The sequence below is a fragment of the Musa acuminata genome, chromosome BXJ2-3 (genome assembly GCF_036884655.1).
Source record: "Musa acuminata AAA Group cultivar baxijiao chromosome BXJ2-3, Cavendish_Baxijiao_AAA, whole genome shotgun sequence".
NCBI classification, from domain to species: Eukaryota; Viridiplantae; Streptophyta; class Magnoliopsida; order Zingiberales; family Musaceae; genus Musa; species Musa acuminata.
This window is the reverse complement of record NC_088340.1, coordinates 1,637,185-1,660,601: the sequence shown is the minus strand read 5'-3', so window position 1 is coordinate 1,660,601 and position 23,417 is coordinate 1,637,185. Positions and strand designations below refer to the sequence as shown.

Sequence of the window (23,417 nt, the reverse complement as noted above, 5' to 3'; positions counted from 1 at the left end):
TACAAGCTTCAGCTTATGCTCATAATGGTTGAATTCTCTCTATGTACGTGTTTGAGAAGCTGGGATGTTTTTGTCAGACCTCCACTGTAGCTTTCGAAGAGAGCCACCGTAATGGTTGAATTCTCTCTCTCTCTCTCTCTCTCTCTATAGATTTATAATTCAGATTTGGGAACCGAGGGGGAAAGCCCACCAATCTTGTCCTATGTCTTCACATTGTGCCTCTTCTATGAATGATGTGACGATTGAGACAGTGGCAAAGTGTCCCGCTCTTGGCTCACACAGAGGGATATTAAAAACTACACAAACACATGGGTCTCTCTACATATTTCAATGATCGAAGGCCATGTTATCCAACCCGATTCAAGGGAGCATTCATATGGATTTACATGAGACATACACGCACCAAAAGAGGAGCATCATCGAAGCTTTGATTGGAAGAGGCACATTAAATAAGGTTTGTGTCAGACATTAATTTGCAATGTTGTACGTTGACGAACAAAGGCAAGTAGGAGGATGGAAGGGATGTTGGGGGAATGATGTCGCAGTTCTTCTTCCTATGATTACGCTGAGGAGTTTGTCCATGCAGAGTGGTGGTTAGATCTTCACCAGATTCTGTCTGCACTTATTTATCTCAGCCCTCCCGTTCTTAAGAGTCTGCATGGAAACACACCAGACAACAAGTATATTGTACCATTTTCTAATCCTTCTCAGCCTGTTGTGTCCTAAAATAAACACAGAAAACTTGGTGTAGGTTAGTTAGTCTTCTTCCAACAGAGTGATGATGCTCGTTGTTCGTACTGGTCTTGACCATGTAATCATGTTTGCAAAGCAATCGGTAAGATGACAGTACCAACTCTTGGTATGTCTCAAGAGCTTCAACAGTTCGATCAGTTCTTCTTGTCATATTGGATGACAATGTTATCATAGCTTCGCTATCATGAGGAACTTAGCGAGAACTAATCTTATTAGCGAGACCATGTAATCTAAAAAAATTAGATTAGTGACAAGCTAATGCAGGAATAAACTATTATGGTCGCTTCATCGAAACGTAAGTTTGGGATTGCGTAAACATAATATAATAATAGAACATTAATACTTTTTTAGCATTATAAATAGATACTTTGCTTGGTTGCTTAGAGCGATCTTATTACTAAAGCATCGCTCGTAAAATTATGTATGCAAATATCCATGTTAAAGAGGTGATCTAACTCTAGAGCTCCATCTAGTCTCGTGCCACTCGAGTTAAAAGTAGTATAAGAATCTTTGGTCGAGGGGTTGAGCATGCAGCACCATTCTCTTCTCCTCCTTGCCACCATGTCAAGTGTCTCTCTTTTCTTGTTTGATTCATACAACACTCCCTTGCTTTCTCTCTCCCTCATCTTAGTTAAGAAAAATAATGCACAAATCCCACAGATTATCCAATCAGTATAAATTCTGTCACTCTTTCTGCCACAGCTTTGCTTAGGACACAAAGTTCATCATTTTCCAGTGACACCCTCTGATTCAGATTTGAGAACCGAGGAGAAACCCCACCAGTCGTCCTACTTCTTCTTCTTGTTGTATTAGTCTATGAATGGTCCAGCCATTAAAGGAGTGGCAAGTGTCCTCCCCCATGTCTTCTTTTAGCTCTTTATAGTCCCTCTCTATCCACCACCTAGAGATATTAAAGCTGCATAACACATGGGTCCATAAATTTCAATGATTGAATTCCATGTTATCCAACCCAATGAAGGGAAGGGGATCATTCATAGGGAAATTATTTGAGACATACATGCACCTAAAATGTAGAACTTTTGAAGCTTGATTGGAAGGGAGGTATGTGTGCTGTAACTAATCCTCCTTCAAAACCATGTAAGATGATGATTCATTTAGCTTCTGATTTGTGTTTGACTCAACCGGTGTTGTGAATTTGATCACAAGAATTTTGAACTGATAATAAATCTATCAATGCAGAAACTTCAAGTCTTCCACTAGCCTTACAATGTGTATGATTTTGTTGAGAATGCCATTTTACCTAATTGACAGATTGGATGACACTATCGGCAGAACTAACAACATTTTACCTTACTGCACATCAAGGAAAAGAACATTGCACTGAAGAGAGATTTGGAGAACCTAAGGCCAAAGCAGTAGAGAGAGAAATAAGAAAACCTTACTATAAAGTAAAAAATAATTCAAACAAAGATGTTGTTTTGTTACAGGCCAAGACAATCTTCTCTGGATTTATCTCTGAGATAAATGAACAGGTCATCTTGAGAAAGGTTTGGAAGTTGATAATGCAGAGAGACAAAAGACAACAAAACCATGCACAACCCAGACCAATCAAATCATGCAACTACACAATGAAAAATAATGGGCATATTTCATCATCAGATCAACAAAGAAAAGGCCCCAACAACAAGAGCTTCACCAGGAGCAAGGACAAAATAATCTTTTGTCCTTTGCCTCATTAATATTGCTCATCAGGTATGGATCACATGTGCAGTTTGTATCATCATATGAGGAAGCATGAACCATCAGTTGAAAGGAGATTTGGCAGGGAATGAGAGCAAGTGATGGGAGTGCTTTGCAAGAGAGAGAGAGACTCCTTTCTTAGCTGGAGTCAAAGAGGATGGTAAGTCTTCATCAAAGCTGAAGGATTACATGTTGCCTGCCTTATCCCAGAAACCAAGAGCTCTATTCCAAAGTGGTGCTGCCTTCAATGGTTCTTACAAAACAAGTGGGTCAAGTGGATCATTTGGAACTGTTCCAAATCAGAAGATGAGCAATCAAAGGAAGGAAAACTTAACTTGTCAAGCAAAAGTTACTAGCCCTATAGTATTCAATCAGTCTAATATATTAATTAGTAGGGGACATGTCACATAATGATTAGTTGGAAAAAAAAATTAATAATATCTGAATTTAAATATGAATATATCTTTTTCCACACATGAAGATTGAGTTGTCTGTCTTTATTATTTTTTAAAATTAAAATATATTTTTATTATGTTAAATAACGCATATGACGCTCGTACGAAGGACTCGGACTTTATATCTTTCTTGTGCAACAATGCATTAACCAACTTAGATATCTCAAGAGATTTACTGATCGAAATGTTTTTTATGCTAATTAATTGTTATTATTTGGTGAGTGTTTAAGAGACTTTTTTTTTTTCATTCTTCTTTGGTTTTTCTTTATTTTAATGAAGAGAAAAGTAATTAATAATAAATTATGGATAGCTTGTTTACAATAGATTTTGTCATATATATTTTTACAATACATTCTGGATAAATCTTTTCGATGCTAAGAATATTTGGAGCATTTTAGATATATTTTTTAAACTAAGTTTAGCAAACTTCAATTTTGATTATCGATCGTTTCGTTGAATTTTACGGATGAATATTCGCGATAGAATTATATACAAAGGAACTTAATATTTCAAAGGATAAATACACTAAACCAAAAGTTGCAAGGGTTAATATCATTTCAAAAAAATTTAAGAGATAAATAAGTGAAAATTAAGAATATTTTGGATAATAACATCTGAATTAAAAGAAAATATAAATCGAATTCATTGACCAAAGCCACTGTTGACTGCACTGCTCCATCCTTCCAATTCCCTTCGGAATTCTAACCCCAATGATTGCAAAGGAATAAAATCTCACCTTCTCCGATTCGTTTTGTGCAGAGAGAGAGAGAGAGATGTGAAATTAATTAAGGTAGGTTTTAAACTTAAGAGGAAGATTGAAGAGAGTGATGTGACTGAATTTAATTAAGCTAGTTTTAGTAGGATTTTTAACTTTCTTGAGCTCACTTTCCAATCCAATCATATAAAGTGCTAATGTTATGCCTCCTAAATCATCTTATTTGCCACCTAAGAATCAATCTTGTGATGGAATGCTTTCAACAACAACGATCTGATAGTTACTTTGATATGACAAAATTAGAGAGAGATTTTAGATTTTTAATAAGTAAATCTCCTAACTAATGTTTAATATACAAAATATATTAGATAAAATTTCCAACTCTCAATCTTTACTAATACATCAACATGTTATCAACCACTAGTAATTTCAACTATCATCACACTGATTTCTTCTATCATAAGCTAAATCCAAGTCATATATATATATATATATATATATATATATATATATATATATATATATATATATATATATATATATATATATATATATATATATATATATTATTCTCATAAGTACATCTACACACTAATGCTGTAATTAGTATTATTAATATGAGAAACGATAAAAGAAGGCATAACAAAGTTTTACTAAAAATTATAAATAAAAAATAAAAATTCTTAACTTAATTATATATATATATATAATATGGCATAATAAAGTTTTACTAAAAATTATAAATAAAATATTCTTAATTTAATTTTATATATATATATATATATATATATATATATATATATATATATGTATGTATGTATGTATGTATATATGTTTGTATGTATGTATATGATCCTATTATCCACAATCAAATTATTGAATGAGTATTGGTACCCTTAATCTATGATAAGTGAATCATATATGCCATTATCATATTAATAATTCCTAGCTAGATTTTGTGTTTATATGACATGTTCAAAAATCAAGAAATCAGTAGGTTTTGGGAGACAAAGGCCTAATTTTAAGGACTTCAACACCAAAGAGTAGACTTATCAGAAGAATAAGCCATTGTACATATCACATGATGAGGCTTCTGTGAACTAAATATCACATCCTCCAATACTGATCAGAAATGTTATTAATATAATCACCAAATAAAACAATTCTTTTTTTATCATATTCTACTATTAATCTGTAAAATTCTTTTATTCCTACCTTTAAAAATAATTAAAAAAATTTAAATTAAATAATTTAGAAAGCAATATAATTCTGATCAGCAAACACAACCATAGCACAAAAAAGATGAATCCTCTCTCTCTCTCTCTCTCTCTTCATTAATCTTTCATTGTTGAGGACACAGAATGAAGCATGATGAACATTAATTCTTCATCACCATCACCACTGTTAGTCGCCACCACATCTTGTCCTCTTCCCTTCCACTCCTCCCCACATTTAAGCTTGTGCTCACCTCTCTCTCTCTCTCTCTCTCTCCGTCTCTCTCGCCACCACCTCCGTTTCTCTTCAAAAACCTTTTGGCCTCGCCAATTCTCTCTTAAAAATCCAACCTTGGCTCTTTTGTCGAACTTTTCGGTCTGGTAGTACCACTTGGGGATGGAAAAGGAGGGAGTTTGGGGCCTAAACTGGCAGTCCGCCGACGCCCTGGTGCCGCCGGAGTTGAATTCCGGCTCCTCAGCCGCCGGCCAGTTGCCGCAGTGCCTCCTCGATCTCAAATGGAGGCAGCCGATGACCCACGAAGCTGACTTCCAGTCGGCGCTCAGGTCGCTCGTCTCGTCGCCGTCCTCTCACCCGGCGGAGCTCATCGGCCGGCTGGGGGTCGTCTGTAACTCCGGCAAGATCTCCCCGAGTCCTCGACGCCGCAGCACCCGTCTGAATTCCCCTCCAAAACTCGATCTTTCCGTGATGGATCGCTCGCACCAGGGGAGAGGCGGCCTCCCGATGCCGGCGAATCCATTGTCTGGGGCCCATCTCTTCACGTCCTCCGCCTCCCGCAGCGGAGGAAGGAGCTCCGCGGGTTTCCGGGTCCAATTCGGCCTCCCGGAGACTCCTGGAAACCTTTCAAGGGTCTCGAGCAGCAAATCCCTAATGGTAGGTGCAGCATCTCGCACGACAGCTCCGGAGACCGGCGACGAGGTCGCGATGCTGAGCCCTGCCCAAATGGAGATGGAGCTGATGTCTAAAATCTGCGGATCTCTGACGCCGGAGGATTCCGAGCTCGGCAATGGCCAGGACGAGTCGTCGGTCTCCGACCGGGTGACGGCCGAGGCATCATCCTTGAGGGACGTCGTCGACAGCAACGCAAGGAAGAGGAAGGCCGCTGCAAAGGGGAAGGGAAAGGTGCCACCTGTATCCTCTTCTTCCGCCGATCCCCCTTGCGTACGCTCGAAATCGACTCTCCGTGCTGCTTCTTCTTCCAAATGTTTGTGGTAATTCCATCTTCCAGGATCCTCCTAATGCAGATGACAGAGCTGGAGAACTCCGATGCCAAGCGTTGCAAAGCAGCTGAATCGAATGGCAAGAACAGTGACGCCAAGCCACCGGAGCCTCTCAAGGACTACATCCACGTGCGGGCGAGAAGAGGACAAGCCACTGACGCTCACAGCCTCGCGGAGAGGGTAAGAAGAACAACTCATCCACTGTCCATGTCCATTTCCTGCTTCAGAATCCCCTGTTTCTGATGCAGTGACTGCCTTCTTCCTCTAGGTTAGGAGAGAAAAGATCAGCAAGAGGATGAAGTTCCTGCAAGATCTCGTGCCAGGTTGCAACAAGGTACATGTTTCAGCGATCTCAGACCACGAATTCTTAGCTTCATGTAATGAATTCGGAGCTGCAGGTGACCGGCAAAGCCGTCATGCTGGATGAGATCATAAACTATGTGCAGTCGCTGCAGCGGCAAGTCGAGGTATCGACATCGTTTGCTTGACATCGTGAGCTGGGAATTCATCTTAATTCTGATGTTTCGGTTTCAGTTCTTGTCGATGAAGCTGGCGACTATGAATCCCCAGCTGGACAACATGGAACTCCTCATTCCAAAACTTGTAAGCTTAGCTTTCACGATCTCCTTAGTTGCAGAGCTCCATGAGAACTCATCAGCTCAACTCCTCATGCATGCCTGCATCGGATTTGGCTTGCGAATTCAGATGTATCAAGCGCATGGAACGACGACGCCGCAGCCGCTTTATCCAGTGGAGACGACGAACTTATCGTTCTCGTACGCTCATCGGCCTCAGGCAGCTTCTGGACTTGAAGCACAGTTCTCCATGGATGCATTGGAATCCTCCTTGAGCCAGCCTCAGAATCTGCAACCGGCTCCTCTGGATGTAAGAATTGCAGCCGTAACATGGAAGAATGACATGAATTATGAGTTCTGGGATCAACGATATGCTAATCTTTCACAGGTCGGGGATTATTGGGAGGATGACCTGCACAGTGTTGCTCAGCTCGGCCTTGGACAGAACCAGGAGGCTGCAATCTCCTCCCAGGGTTTCCACGGTAAGTGTGATGGAAACCAGTGTTGGTTGGATTCATTATGTTCATGCAAGATGTTAGGGGAAATGTGATGCATGTTCTTCTTTCGATGCAGGCCAAATAATGCATGCAAATCACATGAAAATTGAGCTCTGATTGCTTGATTTCCGGACAAAAGAGAAGACCTCTCTGTATATAGGTGAGATATTTCTTGGGAGCACAATCATGAAATTTCATCTGATGACCAATTTGTTCTGAGCACATAATTTATGTGAAGACTTCTCCATGAAGCACAAGCAAAAGACTGAAACAGGTGAAAGTGGGTGGAGGAATTTAGTATGATGATGATGTAATTTTGTACTATCATGAGTTGAGAGCTGTTGATTGTGGATTCATGAAGGAGCTCCCATGCTTGTTTTTGCTGCAACTCTTCTCTCTTTCTCTCCAGCTTCTGTCTTGTCCACTGCAAGCCTTCCAAGTGAAATGGGAGATCCTACATCTTAATTCTTTTTTCCCTACGTCTTGTTTGTACTGTACACAATGCTGTCAGGGTAGGCCAGAATGAAAGGATGGAGCCAATCTGATCTCTTTTTCTTGTGCATCAGTGTCATCAATCTGAGGTAGAGATTGAGTCAGTTCAGACTTGGCTTTGTCAAGGCATAATGGTGTGATATATTATTGCAGATCTAAATTATATCATGATTATGATTAAGTTCGAAAGAAACACACAATCGTCCTCGTGATCAACATCCATCACAAGAGTAATGATATTAAGAACTCATTATAAAAAGACTTTTTAAATATGTCTTATGATACATCATAAAAAATGTCTTATCGGAGTCGAACATGTTCGATGTCGTCAAATGAAATCAACTTAACAGATATCTTAGACGGGAATTATATTGAGATAATCGATAAGGCAAAAAAAAAAAAAAAAATTTATCGATACGAGTTATTTTCTCATGATCAATCGTAAAAGTTTATTTTAATATAGATTTATGATTCATCAAAGGATGAAAAAAGAAGATAAAAACTAAAGAACTTGTGGATTAGATTGATTCCGGCAAAGTTAGGCACCTCCAAGAAAGAACTCTACTAGTGTTCTCTTCCCCCTCAGATGGATCTCTCTCTAAAAGACACGGCCATGGTTTCCCTGCAAGTAGAAGGCAAAACTGATGCTTCTCTCTTTGATGTGGGAGTCATCCGAATTAGGGTGAAGGATGCAGGCCAGGGTTGTTCATGTGTCTTTGTATCCTGCTGCCGTACCTCATTTGGACCAGCATCATTGCATGTTTTCCCTACTGATGTGATGCCCAATTGGACCAACCATCATTCCCTTTGTCATTGCCTTTTGATCTTACGTAAATCACAAGTCATCTAAGTCATTATTCTACTCAAGACAGACATCTTATTCCCCTACTTCTTCTTATCAATACCAAAAGAATAATAACAAATAAATTTCTAATTTTTTTTCTTCTCATTTTGTAGATATAATTTACCATTCAAACAGACTAATTCCAAAAGCATATATGTGGATAAAAGAACCTAATTTCATTTCAGCTTTAGATCTACCAGAATGAGCTTCCAAAAACATCACCAAAAAAAAAAGTGTGTTTCTTCACCACTATTCTACATTAAAATCTTGAGATGTTTAGGACATTTATAAAACAGAAAAAAATCATTAGTTTCCTTTTCTTTTTTTCTTTCATCCATCCAACCAAACTTTAGTTAAGGAATTCAAAATACTTATCTAACAGCATTGGCCCAAAAAGAAGGAAAAGAAATAGTTGAAAGGTGTGGTGTTGAAACTGTGAGGTTGATAGAATGTTTTACTGGTCCATCAAACAGTGGATGATGAGTTCTTGTCAGCTCCCACTGATGGCATCCATTCAACCGTGGATGATGGGTTCACCAAAGCTACCCAGGACGAGCTCAGAACTACAAGCAAAAGTAGTCCATTGACAGAATCATCTTCTTGTGTCTTCCTTTGCCTTCATGGTTTGCTGCAGCAGCTGTTGGATCCAACTTTGTCTGCTAGCTTAGATGCATTGAATCATTGCAGTCAGCCATGTCCTTGAGGTGTTCCATGGAGAGGATCAGGTTCTGTTTTCTGAAACTTGAAAACCAAAGATGAACACGGAGAGATTGCAATCATGGTGGAGAGACAAGGGCAGCAGGAGCAGTTTCTTCTGGCCTCTTTGACATGATAGCATTTCCTCCATATGAAAGTGCAGGTCTGATGTCCGCAGTGGAATTCCATATCAGCAGGGGAAGTGGATGCTGATCCACTTGAATGTTTGCCTCCCCCGCAGCAACTACTACTAGAAATCCTTGGCAGCCTGTACATGATGCCAGAGACCAGAGGAGGGAAGAAGACATGGTAGCATCGAAGTACAGAGGTCATTGCTTTTCATAGGATTGCTGACGACCTTCTGTGACACACCAAGCTAAATTTCACATCCAAAGTAAAAGTAGAATTGAGCACATTAATTTGGATAAATACTCTGGATCATGACATGAAAAAAACCACTGAATTAGGTCTCTTCAGCATCACATTGGTGTTTATTTCCAGGTTATGATTATAGTAGTTATATGACGGGATCAAATGACATGACTCAGATCAATTTCTTAACCAATAAAAAATCGACATATGCACTTATCAAAGGTTGAGGATTTAAAACTCCATCTCATAAAAATCTTATATCTTAAACATTGAAAACTTGAAACTTCATCCCAAAAAAATAAAAAAACACAAGAAATTTTATTTTACATCTTTCCTTTTTATCCAGGATCATCCAGGAGAGAGATATCTGCATCTCTAGTGTTCAGATATCACTGTCAACCTACTGGCAGTGGAACTCCCTATCACCCTCAGACCAAATTAACTGAAGTCATTTGCATGTTACTTCATGTTTATGCAACATGATATGAGAGTCATTTAAGGCACTCCTAATGTCCAAAGTGAGCCTTTTGAGAGGTCTAGAAGATAATTAGGATACCAGGTTGTTGATTAAGATAGGACTGAAGCATAATCGCGGAATGTTTAGATAAGTTAACATGAGAAAATGACAGAGCTGAAGCATGATTATGGAATGTTTAGGTGAAGTTCACATGAGAAAATGACTCACACATGAATTGGCACATCAGCTGCTTGACAAGAACACGTCTTTTGTTTGTGGCCAGAGCAAAATCAAGATGTGACAACCACATCACAGCAACTGTTCCATGACAAAGTCACAGATGAGATAGCCATAGAAGTGGAGCTTACTGCACAGGACACAGGATATAGACAGTTCACAGCAGTCTCCAAATATTTAGGCTGCATTCTATTTCTATTTTGCTTCTAAACTTATCATAGATTTAATTGAGCTAATCAAATGGAATTAGCTCAGATTAATGGAGATAATATTGATTAGTAGATCCTTTCTTAGGTTTTTCTCACTTTGGAGACACTACTTTGGCATTCCGTTCTAACTTAAAGATGGCATAAAGACAGTGACCCATATTCAACTTGTTGACCACTAGAGATGAAACATAACAAGGCACTAGGAAGTGTAGAAAAGAAAGCTGTTATATGTTTACAGTTTACACATGTGTTTATATTGGATACGAAGAAAGATTGCGTGATTTTCAAACATTAAAAGAGCCAAATCTAAGGTGAAAAACCAGCCCTTAGATATCGAGTTCCGCTCCTGGCATTGGACAGGTGATCTTACAACGTCAAGTGTTGCAGGAAAAACCAGCTCCTGATGGATCCTTCAATACTAGAAATGGTCGTCAGGACATAAAGCTCACTTGTGATCCAAATATGAAGTATTCACAGAATTTTTCTCCTCCTTGTGGGCTCTGATTTGCTCCATAGCAGCATAAAAGATGACATCTTGCAGTCATTAGGGTATATTTAGATACTATAACCCGGTAAAGTATCCATCTCAGCAAAGAATACAAGAAAAGATCCAGGTACTGCTGATTCAGTATAACCAAAGCAGTTTATTGTTATCAATGAAAGTTCAGTTCCACCCATGTAAGATAGCTGGAATGTGCCAGATATGATCATCAACATATTAAAGCCTAAAATTGATCACTAAGTATATCAGCATATGCAGGAAAGTTTTCAACAAGGTACTACAACATGCAAGAAGCTGCTCAAAATTATCGAATTAGACAAGTGACCGGGATTCTCATAGTTATGCCCCCATAGGAACAAAAGTTTCTAAATACTGAAGAATGGTTCAGGCAACAATCTAAACCAAGAATTATTGTGACAGCTGATGGAAACTGACAAGATGGATTGTGGTTCTTCGGCAGTTAGTCTCCAGAATCAGTTACAGCTGAGTGGGGGATAAGATAACAGTGCTATCTATTCAGCCGAAGCAAGATTAAATTTATAACTGAAGCATGGCATGTGACAGGCTGATCAAGTTCAGGCTCCTTGTCATCCAGCAAAGTACTTCTTATCAATTAACATATTAGATAGTCTGAAACAACAAAGACTAAACTATTGGTTCTACTTTCTTAAGTAGAAGGTACGACATACTTGCTTCTGTTCTCTTTATGTGCTGTTAAGATGACTTTGACAATCTGCTTAGTTCAGGAAAATGTAAAAGCTAGTCTCATCATGCAGCATTTGGTAAAGCTTCTCAGCATTACTTGCTGCAAGTTAGATTTCCTGTCTCCATGGAGGAGTCAGCATCCAACTTCTCAAAAATGATGATCGAATAAGAAATGTTTTAATACAAGAACAGGTCAATATCTTATAATGTTAACAGTAGACTATGTTGAGTAGTGTTCAAACCCATCTCATATATCCCATCTAATATTTTTTTGAAGTCATCAACATTAGATTACTCAAAAGCAAGACAAAAGATCATTTTAAGATCCAATTTTCATGCATCATTACTGATGGTCCTAGACATATGCAGAACAGCTAGACCCATTTAGTGATATGGTACTGACACATCCATCTGCTAGTGGGACATCCAAAACTGGGTCTGGAATCAAGGGAGAAAAAAAAGGAAAACAGAATGTTAGTCATGAGCCATTTACTAAACTGCATACTCTCCCATGCAGCATGTAAGAATACACACACGATATAGCAAATTAGGATATCAAAACATGTTCTGATCATTCAATTGAAAACACTGATTCAAGTAACCAATTTAGTAAGTTGTTTTCATTCATGATGGAGATACTACACAAATATCAAGACAATGTTTGAATGAGATATGTATGGTGCTAAATGAAACGAAAAAGTTTGTACCTGAATATTCAACTCACAGTCAGTAACCTCATCATAAATTTCAGGCAAAAATTAGCATGAACAAACTAACTCCAATTGCATGGATATCCAATCAAGAAGTGACTGCAGACCTATAATACGATAGGCAAAATACGTAGGAAACAATGTTGAAGAGTTGCTTTTATGGCAAAATACCCTTTAGCTGCACCTAAAACAGTTGACAGAAACAAGGTTATACAGGGTCTAATTGTCTCCCAGCTTTTATGTATTTCCAGGCAAATTTTGTTGGTTGACTAAGTTCAAAGTAATTCAAGATGTAAATACAAAAAACATAACACTAATTGGAAGCAGAAGAAATCACTGTTAGGACATGACATTACTGAATAGCAAGATATCAACAATTTTATTGAATACAAGAAAGCGAAGTAAAACAAATCCACCCACCTCCAGAGGAAAACCATTATCTTGTAAACGTGTCATGTTAATTATGCCCCGAACTATAACAGTAACCCCATCTGCAGTCGTAAGAGTATGAGCAACATCTCGTTTCACAGTTGGTGCACATCTGAAGACTCATGTTGCGTATATGGTAAGGAAACCATGAAATTTTCATAAGAATACAACAAAGCAGTGTGTCTTTCACGAACACCAAGAACAGGAAAGGGTTAATTTCCAATTTCATATCACAGGAACGACCAATTCATTAGTGAACTCTCCCAAGGGACGAGAACACGCAATACAATATGGATAAGAACATTCTTTTGAGTGCAAATCAAACATCTCCGAAGGAATTACCTCGTCGTAAACCCGTCGACGGCTATTCTCCTCCCCTCGAATCCTCTTTCCGCTTCAGTCAACCACCAATCCGAAAGTGCAACCTGAGACGGATCAAAAATCAAATCCCTAAACCTAACTCATCCCAAATGCTCTTCCAGGGTCGGGAGGAGGGAGCAGATGAGGGCTTCGCCACGGCAGCCGGCGAGCGTACACGACCTCCGTGCCAATGTTAGAAGAGAGGGGCTACTTGGTGGGCTTACGGGGCTTCCTTTGACAGTGGTAATAATAACGATAGTTTATATATATATATATATATATATATATATATATATACTGTAACAGATAGATTTGAGATTAGAACAAGCCGCCAAGAGTAGAGATGGAGAACTAGTTGAAGTAATTGGTGGATTGATGATCAACCATTCTATCAAGCATTAAATCATATTAAAGAATTATTTCTTGTTCCTTTAGAACACCAGTTCTTCTTCTTCGAGACGTGGAAATGGTGTTGGAAGTCCTGCAACTCTAATGATAAAATCTAAATGCTCATAACTGATGCATGTTCCTACACCTCACTCACTACATCTTCTGCACCCACTCATCTACCGTTCCGCCTGACGCTGAGCTCAGGTGGCATCGCTTGCCGCGCCCTGGACGCCGTCGACAACCTTTGGCTCTCGTTACCGTTGCGTCGTTGCATTGGCCTCGTTGAGCCCTCCGTCGTCGTTGATCCAGTTCTGCCGAGCGGCCCTCCTGTGTACTGATGCACCACCAGCACCGATATCGTCGTCGCGAAGTCCGACGAGGCCAACAAGTCCCCTATCGGCCCCAACTCCGGGCACTCTGCCCACTCCGTCAACCCTGCTGTTAGCGTCAGTGCGGCGTCTCGCTGACTTCTTCCCACCACGTACAGATCGTGCACGCTCTCCATCGATTGAATGGCCGCCACCGTCTCCTCCGTGCTGTTCACCACCTTCTCCGTGTACAGCAGCGACTCGTTGCCGATGTTCCCGAGTAGGAATTCGTTTAGGTACTCCTCGTCGAGCTGCTTCTCCTGGGTGCTATCGGTGACGATGGAAATGGTCCTGGAGTCTTGTGCAGTCGGTGGCGGCGGCGTGGTGGCCGGGGATTGTGGTACGTCAGCTTGATCACCGGCGATGAATCGAACGACGGTGAGGTTGATCGATGGGTTCTCGGCCATGCGCCACGCGTATGCCAGCGCCTCCCGGTCATCGGGTCCTCCGAAGAAGAGCAACGCTATGCGATGCGAGTACTGCTGGCCGTGAGCCATCCGGGCTTTGCTGCTTAGCCCACGGTCGATGAGGATGCCGACGGAGCAGGGTGACGCGTTGAGCACGTTCGCGTTGAGCACCTTGATGGATGAATTGATCGGCTCCATGCCCCCGTCCACCGTCTGCTGCTTGTGGAACGGAAGGATAATGAGGGTGACGTGCTTGTCTTCCGCGAGGCTACAGATGTCCTCATGCATGGTCGTGTAGGGCGAGACGACGGTCAGCGTCTGCACCGAGACACCACCCACGCGCTGCTCGTAGTTATCGAAAGCGTGGAAGATGTGCTCGGACTGCACTTGCCTGCCGATGAGCGAAGCGACGGGCTTGCGGTTGTTGTTGACCTTGGAGGTCTTGGTGTGGTGGACGATGAGCATGGCGGAGGCACGGCCCGTGAGCTCCACAAGGTGGAGGGCGTAGACAAAGATCGGGGAGCGCTTGCTGGGGTTGGAGATGTTGAGGACGCTGACGATGGAGGGCACGTTGCGGGTGTTGTGGACGCAGGCCAGCACCCGAAGCTCCGTGTCGGGCTTCGAGCGTTGCAGGTTACGGCGCTTGTAGCCGACGAGGCGACGTAAGGGCCGATGCAGATACGTCACCAGCGGCGTCACCATTAGAGTCATGACCAACGAGGTCATGACCATCACGGCGAAGGATTCATCATCAAGAACCTAATGGTAACTAGCACAACAAATAGTCAGATTCTTGGGGAGTCAACGGCGATACGTCCATCAACAAGGAAACGTACCTCCATATCCCTTCCGATGTTGAGGACGATGATCTCCACCAGCCCCCTCGTGTTCATCAGAAAACCAAGGGAAAGACCTTCACGCAATGGCATGGTGTAGAAGAGAGAAATCACGACGGTGCCGGCAATTTTGCCGATGCTCGCTAGCACGAACACTAGGACGAGGAGCGCCACGGTCCTCCCATCCCTAACCTTGGACAAGTCCGTGCTCAGCCCATTGGATACTAAGTAGAGAGGTAGCAGCAAACCGCTGACGATATCCTCCAGCCTCGCGATAAACGCCACCCCGACCGGACCGTTCGGTAGCACGAGGCCGAAGACGAACGCCCCGAACGCAGAGTGGAATCCAATGACGTCGGACATCACAGCTGCTAACATCATCGTGCCAAGTAAGAGGCACACATGGAAGTCGCTCACTGCTTGGCCTTCGGGTAGCTTTTGCATGAACCACCACATGGTCGGGCGAATGCAGAAGAGACAGAGAAGGACGAAGCCCACGCCGGAGAGTAGAACCCAGAGGGGTGTCAGCGCGGTCCCACTGGGCCCTGTAAGTGCGACGGAGATGGCCAACAGGATCCATGCGCAGAGGTCGTTGATGATCGCGGCCGACATGGAGATTCTTCCGATCTCCGAGTTGAGGAGCTTGGTCTCTGCAAGGATGCGAGCGAGCAGGGGGAAGGCGGTCACGGAGAGAGCGACTCCCAGGAAGAGGACAAACGCTCCCTCGTGGATGTTCTTGCTGATGAAGTTTCGGAGCAGGAAGGAGGAGGCGGTGCCGATGGAGAAAGGGATGACCATGCTGGCTGCTGCAACCACAAGCGCCTTGTGCCCTGTTCTGCCGATGACAGCAATGTCCATCTCCACGCCGACGAGGAAAAGGAAGTAGAGAAGGCCGAGGTGACCCAAACCCTGCAACGTCAGGATACTCCTCGGTGGAAAGACGACGTCGCGGAAGACCGCCATCTGGCCCGCCACCGACGGGCCAAGAACGATGCCGCCCTATGGAAACAGAAGGATCATGCGTCAGTACTACCGCGATGGTGGATGCTTCGAAGGAACGACGCAAAAGAGTTACGATGATCTCAGCGAGGAGACGAGGCTGGTGGAAAGGCTTCAGGAGGAGGGCGACGACGCGGGTGACCAACACAATGACGAGATTTTGGACGATGAGGAGAGGGAGGGAGAAGGAAAGAGGATTCAGCCCTTGCCAGATGCCGTTGGTGCAGGTCATCGTCGAGACGAAGCACACGACAGTGCCTGTGTCATCGGTTATGTTCGTTGGTGCAGTCACCATCTTCGATCATGGCATTCCCAAATGGAGTCGGAGGAGGAACAAAGAGAACCGGAGAAGAAGGCTTCGTGATGATGAAGGGAAAAGGTCAACCGAGTGCTTGATTTGACTTTGACCAAAGGACGAGAATCTATCTATTATTTGATTGGTTGACCGGGCTCCTTAACCCAAGATTTGACTTTATTGTATTAGAAAAGTCACACATTCTACCCTTTTTTTTTCTTTTTATCCGTATTTATATATAAATTTGAGGACGATTTTTCTATCAAAAATATATATAGAACGCCTTATTTTTTTAAAAGAATATTCATCTAAAAAAAGGAGTATTTTGCACGAAAAAAAAGACAAATAGAATGCCAGTAAGACTAAAAAAGACCAGCTTTTTTATTTTCGGGATTTTTATGAGAATTATGACGCCATGCTCACATAAAAACGTTTCAAATAATCGGAATCCCGTTCTTGTGGGATCCATCTGTGGGCCCTTCACTGCAGACCACGTCATCCGTATTATTTATGGCGTCGATTCAGCCAGCCACTAGACGATGCCTCTAGGAGAACGCAAACACCTATAGGTGTATCAAACTCACACCAGACTTGTCCCCTATTAAACCTTCTGACAGTGCGGGTTAGGGCTTTCGGCGGGGGTTCGAGAACGAGAACGCGGAGGTGAGCCACCATTGGCTTCTTCTTCCTTCACATCACTTCTAGGGTTCAGGTTCTCTAAGTATTGAGCGTAATCCGGTACTCTTTGAGCCGATTTGAGGTGATTTTGTGTGATTGTTGTCTCTGATGTCGTGTTATATTTCTGCTTCTTGCGATGTTTCGAGTGATCGAAAAATTGGATCTGGTTGGGACTGTCGGGGATGATTTACTGTTTTGGTTTGGAAAAGAAGCTGACGCTTTTTTTTTTACCTTGCGAAGAAATGGCGGTTCCGTTGCTCACGAAGAAGATCGTCAAGAAGCGCGTCAAGAAGTTCAAGAGGCCCCAGAGCGACCGCAAGATCTGCGTGAAGGTAAAAACTGAACCCTTGTTTTCCATAAAATGTAAAGATTTAAAGTATAGGCTTGATTGTTATTGTAAATCTATTGTTTTTGCTGTAAAGTATTGATAGTTGAAGTTTTATTGATGCATTGTATTTGATTCGTAGATCGTGCTTTAGGTTACTGCTTCTGCCTTACAGGGTGCTGCCTTTTATATCAGTGTCACTTGGTTATGTTTTTTCCCCCTTGTTTGGGATGATCTAAAATAATTAGCTTTAACTATAATTACTTGGAAAATATTAATGAAACAATGGTTAAATGACATCCTAATTTCAAAGTTATTCTGTGGCTAATACAAGTGGTCTATATTTTTCTAGACGGCTTGTGTTTCAGGTTGTAATTCCATGGATGAGATTTATGAAACAATGGATTGCTAAATAACATGAAATTTCAAAACTATTCTGTGGCTAATTGTAGTGGTCCATATTTTTCTAGATGGCTTGTTTTGTAGTTGAACTGTTGGTAAAATAGGCTGAAATGTCTTGTAAAGGTAAAATGTGATTACTTCCCTGGAAGTAGGAGAGATGTGTTCTTTCTTCATACATCCATGTCAGCCAGATCTTCTCGATCTCTATGGATGAACTATCTATTGTTTCCCTGCTGTACACCTGCTAAACCTCGAAATGTGTCTTTCCACCTTTTATCATATAATCTCCTTTTTTGCTGTGCACAGTTTAGTTTTGATTCCTTCATCTTTGGCTTAGTTGTCTGACTGAAGAGAGATTCTATCAGCATATAACTCCAGAAATCTATTGGAATTTATTCAATTTGAAAAAGGAATTATTGTTTTAAGTGACCTCTGAATGACTATACCTACTCCAGATTTAAAGTATAAGATCTTTTAGACTGGTTGCAGAAGTTTTGGCTTAAATTTTTTCTTTATTAGGATGATGGCTACATTCCTCTTAATGATCATGGAGTTATCTTTAGTTGGATTACTCTTATGGGCTACAAAAAAATGTAAAATTCCAATTTCAGACAACCCTGAGCCTTGAAGTAAGTTGCTGAGTAAAATTAAGGGGATTCTAGTTTTCTCTTTTCCCATTTTGATATTAAATTTTTTCTTATATGAACTATGGATTTCCAAGAACACAATTATTTAGCATTCCTGTACATATTGGAAACCAAAGCATGCATGTAAGAGAGAAAATGGTCAGCTTTGCTTATTGATGTAAGAACTAGGCTTGAAGAAAATCTTCATGATGAGATGTATGATTTCATTATGTTGTATTTGTCTTCTGGAGGACCTGACAGTGTCTGTCTTATATTGCTAGTGTACAAATTTTCTCATCAGGAATTTGGTATGTACAATTACTTTAGCCAACTTTAACCAGCAAGGATTTGATGCTTTGCCTTTTTTACAACTTTATTTCCTTCACTGCTTTTACTGATTGCTTATTTTAAGTCATAATATATGCTTGCTGTAACTGGTCAGATTTCTCATGATTTGAATGTTATGGTGATAGCCAAATTGGCGGAGACCTAAGGGTATTGATTCTCGTGTGAGAAGAAAGTTTAAAGGATGTACCTTGATGCCAAATATTGGGTATGGTTCTGACAAGAAGACACGCCATTACCTGCCCACCGGATTCAAGAAGTTTGTGGTTCACAATGTTTCCGAGTTGGAGTTGCTCGTGATGCACAACAGGTGGACTCCTTTATACATTGTTCAATCCTCGGTCAAGATATTGATATAGCATGTCAACATGTTGTCACATGTATTCATGTTTTAAAATGTGTTACTTAATTTCTCTCTCAGGACCTACTGTGCAGAAATTGCTCACAATGTTTCGACAAGGAGGCGCAAGTTGATCGTTGAGCGAGCCACCCAACTTGACATTGTTGTTACCAACAAGCTAGCAAGGTTGCGCAGTCAGGAGGATGAGTGAGCCAATGCTTAGTTGTCCAGCTTGAAGCAAACTTATATTAGCACATTTTGATTTATCAGCTTGTTTGAGCACCCGTTTGTGTTGGTTGGTAATTAGTCATAGTAACAAGATTTTGTTTAGCATGAATGGTAAATTATCTCGAGTTTAAATTCCGAACTTAATTTTGGTTATTCTGGAACTCGGTTTTTTACAGGATCTGAAGAATGTCAATCCACATGAAATCTTTTAGCTGGAAACTTCTAGACATTCTTTTTCCTCCGAGGCATGGAGACATGCCTCGATGGCTTGTTATTGATGTCGACTTACACAAGGAAAAATAATTTTATACTCCAAAAGATTGTAGTCATGTCAAATTGGGCGAGCATTATACATTATGCTGCATTATGAGGAGGAGCAAAAGCATGCGGCCTATCACATGCAATGACAACTGCATTATATATATATTTTCCTAATAAGGCATACATTTGTTATAAATAGTTTTGTCTTTATAAAAATATTCATTCATTCAAAATACTATATTTACTATGTATTCATTCAAAATTGCATGTATACAATATAAAATTAATATTTGATCACATGTGCCATCAAATTAGAGTCATGATGTCAAGAAAGTGTTATGGGATAATCTAAATAGGGTTTGATTGGATTTTATGGATACAAACAAAAGTGAAGAAGCCTTTAATCATATTAAATAAATTCAATTAATATTACCATTATATATATTATTCATATGTTTTAATAATAGCACCAATTTCCATCTCAATTTTTTTTTATTTTTTTGATTATATATTATATATAATTCAATTTTGTTGTTCCTCAATCCAAGAAAAGGCCTTATAACTTGGTACTATAAAAATTATAATTACTTTAAATTCTCCTCACAAAAACACATCCACCACCCTCTTCTCAAAGTAGGAGGCCTTTATGACCTGATATTTCAGAATCATAATTGCTTATCAATTCCTCTTAATAGATAGGAGGTTCATCCTCCATTTTCTCCTATGGTCAATCAATCATATGAAGGCATTCAAGCCCCTGCCAAAAATATTTAGGTAATAATGGACATATATTTTGGATATCATACTTCCAAATACTCCCAATCATGAAATTATTTGGACTAAAAGAATGTATCAGATCATAGAAGAGCAAATTTGAGCCTTCTGGTGAAGATGAAGTATTTAGGATTTATACCAACCAATCAACTAATTAGACCTCCAATAAGTCCCCAAAGTGCACCATAAAAATTTGTATGAGAAATATGAACCTAATAAAGCTTATGGAAAGAGATGGGATATGATATATCCCATATAAATAATTAAGTATTAATTATAGTTATAAAGCACATAAAATTATTTTATTTTCCATCATTCTTTTCACGTGGGGCACGTGATAGAAGGAGCTCTACGTCATGCTGACATGAGGCTTACGCGACCGCAGAGCCGGTCCAACGCCGCCGCCAGACGCAGCACCCGATCCCATCGCTTCCTCGCCCTCTACTTCTTGCCAAGGTTGGCCTCGCTTCTCTGAGCGGAGAAGAGAAGGCGTAGCCATTTCGAATGCATGCACTTTAGATCATCATGAGATGGCTTCTATAAATTCCAGCCTCCTCCGCGTCAGATCTCCATCATCACCAATCAAACGAGCCATCTTCTTCTTCGCTTGCTACCTCATCATCTTCGCCTTGTGGTCTTCCTCCTCGTTCGACGACCTCGATTCCAAGGCCAAATCCAGCAGCAGCCAGAAGAAGATGGGAGACCACGAGACCCCGAGGATTGAGAAGCCTCGGCAGGTGGTGAAGAAGGTCCTCGCCAGGTCGCAGCCGGAAGGAGTCGGGGCCACCGTCAGGAGAAGCATCGGAAGGTGATGATGATTCCTGATCCATTTCCTCCTCTTCTTCTCCTTCTGCCACTGCTTGTTTCCTGATCCGGATCGATCTCCAGGGCAGAACTCAGAAGCCTGGATCCGTTCCTCATGTTGGATGAGTTCACAGGTTTGACTTCCTCTCTCCGCCTCTTCTTGTCTGTGATCGACCTGTCATGGGTTGTCAACCTCTTTCTTTTCGTGGTGTCGCAGTGTCTGCTCCTGCTGGATTCCCAGATCACCCTCACAGAGGTCTCACCTTGTCTTCATTTGATCTCCATTTACTCTCGATTTCTACCCCTTTTTTTTCCTATGATCTCATCTCCTGGAGGTGATTCCTCTGCAGGTTTTGAGACGGTCACGTACATGCTGGAGGTAGTAATTCTCTCGATAGACTAATTGTCTGGAAATGCTTATCTCTCCAAAGAAATAGAAAGCGATATGATATTGACTGGAACCATGTCATCCAGGGAGCCTTCACTCACCAAGATTTCGCTGGCCACAAGGGCACCATCAGAGCTGGAGATCTACAGGTGATTTCCAGAGCAGATCAATTCTAATCTACACATTCTGACGCATCTTGGCTGTCTTCTTCCTCTTCTCCTCCTTCAGTGGATGACTGCTGGCAGAGGGATTGTTCACTCAGAGATGCCGGCTGCAGAGGGAGAAAACAAAGGATTGCAGCTTTGGATCAACCTCTCCTCCAAAGACAAGATGTAATCCAACTCTAATCCTTGTTCGCTTCATCGGTAGTCACTGAGATGCTAACACAGTGATGTCCTCAAAGGATGGAGCCGAGGTACCAGGAGCTCCAGAGCAAGGACATAAGCAGGGTGGAGAAGGACGGCGTCGACGTCCGGATCATAGCCGGGGAGTCCTTCGGCGTCCGCTCGCCGGTCTACACCAGGACGCCCACCATGTACCTCGACTTCACGCTGCAGCCCGGCGCCCGAGTCGACCAGCCCATCCCCGACTCCTGGAACGCCTTCGCCTACATCATCGAGGGCGAGGGCCTATTCGGCGGCCCGGAGGACGCAACCGCCGCGACGAGCCACCACGCGCTGGTGCTCGGCCCGGGCGACGGCCTCATCGTCCGAAACCCGTCGGCGAGGCCCCTTAGGTTTGTCCTCCTAGGAGGGCAGCCGCTGGGGGAGCCGGTGGTGCAGCATGGGCCATTCGTCATGAACACGCAGGCGGAGATCCGGAGGGCCTTCGAGGACTACCAGCACCACAAGAACGGGTTTGAGAAGGCGCGGCATTGGCGGTCTCACCCATGAATGCAGTGCATCGAGGTGGGAAGAGGCGAGAATAAGGATGCAGACAGAGTCAACGCCATTCATCAGATTGTGCGTCGTGTCTTCTCGGATCGAAGTCATTGTTTACTTTTGAACATGTACACGGTTTCAATACATCTAATCAAAATATTGATTATTATTATTATTATTATTATTATTATTATTTCGATTAATCGAGACTCATAAACATAATTTATTTATTGTTTATTTAAAATATTATAAATAGAAGTACTATTACATTTATGGTTTGATCAGTTGATCCCAAAACTTAAGTTTTGGGATACATTATGAGTGATGTATACACTAAGAATTAAAATATTTGAGAGGATGTAAAATGTAATTATGTAAAGGGATACATTGTTATAATGAAATTTAGAATCATAAATATGCTATTTTTAAATTCAAAAAAAAAAATAGGCACCATAATTTTTTCTTAGAAAAAATACTCATATTTTTATATCTTCCAAAGGATACCCCTCTTTTATTTTATTTTTCAAAATAGTACCATTGATATGAAAAATATTAAAAATACTCCTTTTTTTTATCAATTTAAAACTGTTATAGTATTTCATTTGGTTTATTTATAATTTTCAATAGTATTTATAGTGTTAAACATTATAAGTGATATTATTATTATATTTTTTTGGTTATCATTGCTTATAGATTATTATGATGATATATATTTTTAGGTTTATAATCGATTTGATCGAGATTATGAGTTTATTTAAATCATTCATAATGTTTTAAATACGTTTTATAATATTTTTATTGTGATGACTAAAATATAATAATAAATTAATATTTTATTTTATTTTATTTTTATTTAAATGATATTAATTCTAAACTATTATAAATAGCCGTCCCAATACTTTGAATCT

General features: G+C 40.9%; 4 protein-coding genes and 1 long non-coding RNA gene across 9 annotated transcripts; 3 read left to right on the top strand and 2 right to left on the bottom strand.

Moving 5' to 3' along the window:
- Positions 1–4,967: 4,967 nt before the first annotated feature.
- Positions 4,968–7,711, top strand: LOC135606805 (transcription factor bHLH62-like). Of its 3 annotated transcripts, none has more exons than XM_065098075.1 (8): positions 4,972–5,979; positions 6,102–6,257; positions 6,346–6,411; positions 6,476–6,544; positions 6,612–6,680; positions 6,783–6,962; positions 7,041–7,134; positions 7,226–7,711. In XM_065098075.1, the coding sequence occupies exons 1-8, from the start codon at positions 5,236–5,238 to the stop codon at positions 7,264–7,266; spliced, it is 1,419 nt and encodes a 472-aa protein (XP_064954147.1). In that variant the 5' UTR covers positions 4,972–5,235; the 3' UTR covers positions 7,267–7,711. The 3 variants fall into 3 exon arrangements, with proteins under 3 accessions (XP_064954145.1, XP_064954147.1, XP_064954146.1); XM_065098074.1 differs by having other exon boundaries at positions 4,974–6,018; XM_065098073.1 differs by having other exon boundaries at positions 4,968–6,018; positions 6,783–7,134.
- Positions 7,712–10,638: 2,927 nt separating this feature from the next.
- LOC135606804 (uncharacterized) lies at positions 10,639–13,391 on the bottom strand. 2 transcript variants are annotated; one of them, XR_010484969.1, is made up of 2 exons: positions 13,145–13,391; positions 10,639–12,914 (listed from the first exon to the last, which is right to left on the bottom strand). It is a non-coding gene; the product is annotated as an uncharacterized LOC135606804 (long non-coding RNA). The 2 variants fall into 2 exon arrangements; XR_010484970.1 differs by having other exon boundaries at positions 10,639–12,864.
- Positions 13,392–13,648: 257 nt separating this feature from the next.
- Positions 13,649–16,470, bottom strand: LOC135606389 (cation/H(+) antiporter 15-like). Its single transcript, XM_065097413.1, has 3 exons — positions 16,239–16,470; positions 15,164–16,162; positions 13,649–15,086 (listed from the first exon to the last, which is right to left on the bottom strand). The coding sequence occupies exons 1-3, from the start codon at positions 16,455–16,457 to the stop codon at positions 13,725–13,727; spliced, it is 2,580 nt and encodes an 859-aa protein (XP_064953485.1). The 5' UTR covers positions 16,458–16,470; the 3' UTR covers positions 13,649–13,724.
- Positions 16,471–17,020: 550 nt separating this feature from the next.
- On the top strand, positions 17,021–19,554 carry LOC135585393 (large ribosomal subunit protein eL32z-like). Of its 2 annotated transcripts, none has more exons than XM_065098071.1 (4): positions 17,021–17,120; positions 17,376–17,467; positions 18,962–19,143; positions 19,255–19,554. In XM_065098071.1, exons 2-4 carry the CDS (start codon positions 17,378–17,380, stop codon positions 19,382–19,384), a joined length of 402 nt encoding a protein of 133 aa, XP_064954143.1. In that variant the 5' UTR covers positions 17,021–17,120; positions 17,376–17,377; the 3' UTR covers positions 19,385–19,554. The 2 variants fall into 2 exon arrangements, with proteins under 2 accessions (XP_064954143.1, XP_064954142.1); XM_065098070.1 differs by having other exon boundaries at positions 17,058–17,217.
- A 1,286-nt stretch (positions 19,555–20,840) lies between these two features.
- LOC135606803 (pirin-like protein) lies at positions 20,841–22,687 on the top strand. The gene is made up of 7 exons (XM_065098069.1): positions 20,841–21,244; positions 21,325–21,374; positions 21,458–21,496; positions 21,591–21,619; positions 21,715–21,777; positions 21,857–21,960; positions 22,032–22,687. The coding sequence occupies exons 1-7, from the start codon at positions 20,967–20,969 to the stop codon at positions 22,519–22,521; spliced, it is 1,053 nt and encodes a 350-aa protein (XP_064954141.1). The 5' UTR covers positions 20,841–20,966; the 3' UTR covers positions 22,522–22,687.
- Positions 22,688–23,417: the final 730 nt, after the last annotated feature.

What these genes read in the sequence shown, in the direction of transcription:
- LOC135606389 (XM_065097413.1), bottom strand. Translation starts at nt 16,457, where the DNA reads ATGGTGACTGCACCAACGAACATAACCGATGACACAGGCACTGTCGTG. An exon ending in GTCTCCTCGCTGAGATCATC is followed by an intron (nt 16,163 to 16,238) that starts GTAACTCTTTTG and finishes CTGTTTCCATAG; the next exon opens with GGCGGCATCGTTCTTGGCCC. An exon ending in ACATCGGAAGGGATATGGAG is followed by an intron (nt 15,087 to 15,163) that starts GTACGTTTCCTT and finishes AGTTACCATTAG; the next exon opens with GTTCTTGATGATGAATCCTT.
- LOC135606803 (XM_065098069.1), top strand. Translation starts at nt 20,967, where the DNA reads ATGGCTTCTATAAATTCCAGCCTCCTCCGCGTCAGATCTCCATCATCA. An exon ending in CGGTCACGTACATGCTGGAG is followed by an intron (nt 21,620 to 21,714) that starts GTAGTAATTCTC and finishes CATGTCATCCAG; the next exon opens with GGAGCCTTCACTCACCAAGA. An exon ending in CTCTCCTCCAAAGACAAGAT is followed by an intron (nt 21,961 to 22,031) that starts GTAATCCAACTC and finishes ATGTCCTCAAAG; the next exon opens with GATGGAGCCGAGGTACCAGG.
- LOC135585393 (XM_065098071.1), top strand. Translation starts at nt 17,378, where the DNA reads ATGGCGGTTCCGTTGCTCACGAAGAAGATCGTCAAGAAGCGCGTCAAG. An exon ending in ACCGCAAGATCTGCGTGAAG is followed by an intron (nt 17,468 to 18,961) that starts GTAAAAACTGAA and finishes TTATGGTGATAG; the next exon opens with CCAAATTGGCGGAGACCTAA. An exon ending in TTGCTCGTGATGCACAACAG is followed by an intron (nt 19,144 to 19,254) that starts GTGGACTCCTTT and finishes TTTCTCTCTCAG; the next exon opens with GACCTACTGTGCAGAAATTG.
- LOC135606805 (XM_065098073.1), top strand. Translation starts at nt 5,236, where the DNA reads ATGGAAAAGGAGGGAGTTTGGGGCCTAAACTGGCAGTCCGCCGACGCC. An exon ending in CTTCCGCCGATCCCCCTTGC is followed by an intron (nt 6,019 to 6,101) that starts GTACGCTCGAAA and finishes CTCCTAATGCAG; the next exon opens with ATGACAGAGCTGGAGAACTC. An exon ending in AACTCCTCATTCCAAAACTT is followed by an intron (nt 6,681 to 6,782) that starts GTAAGCTTAGCT and finishes TTGCGAATTCAG; the next exon opens with ATGTATCAAGCGCATGGAAC.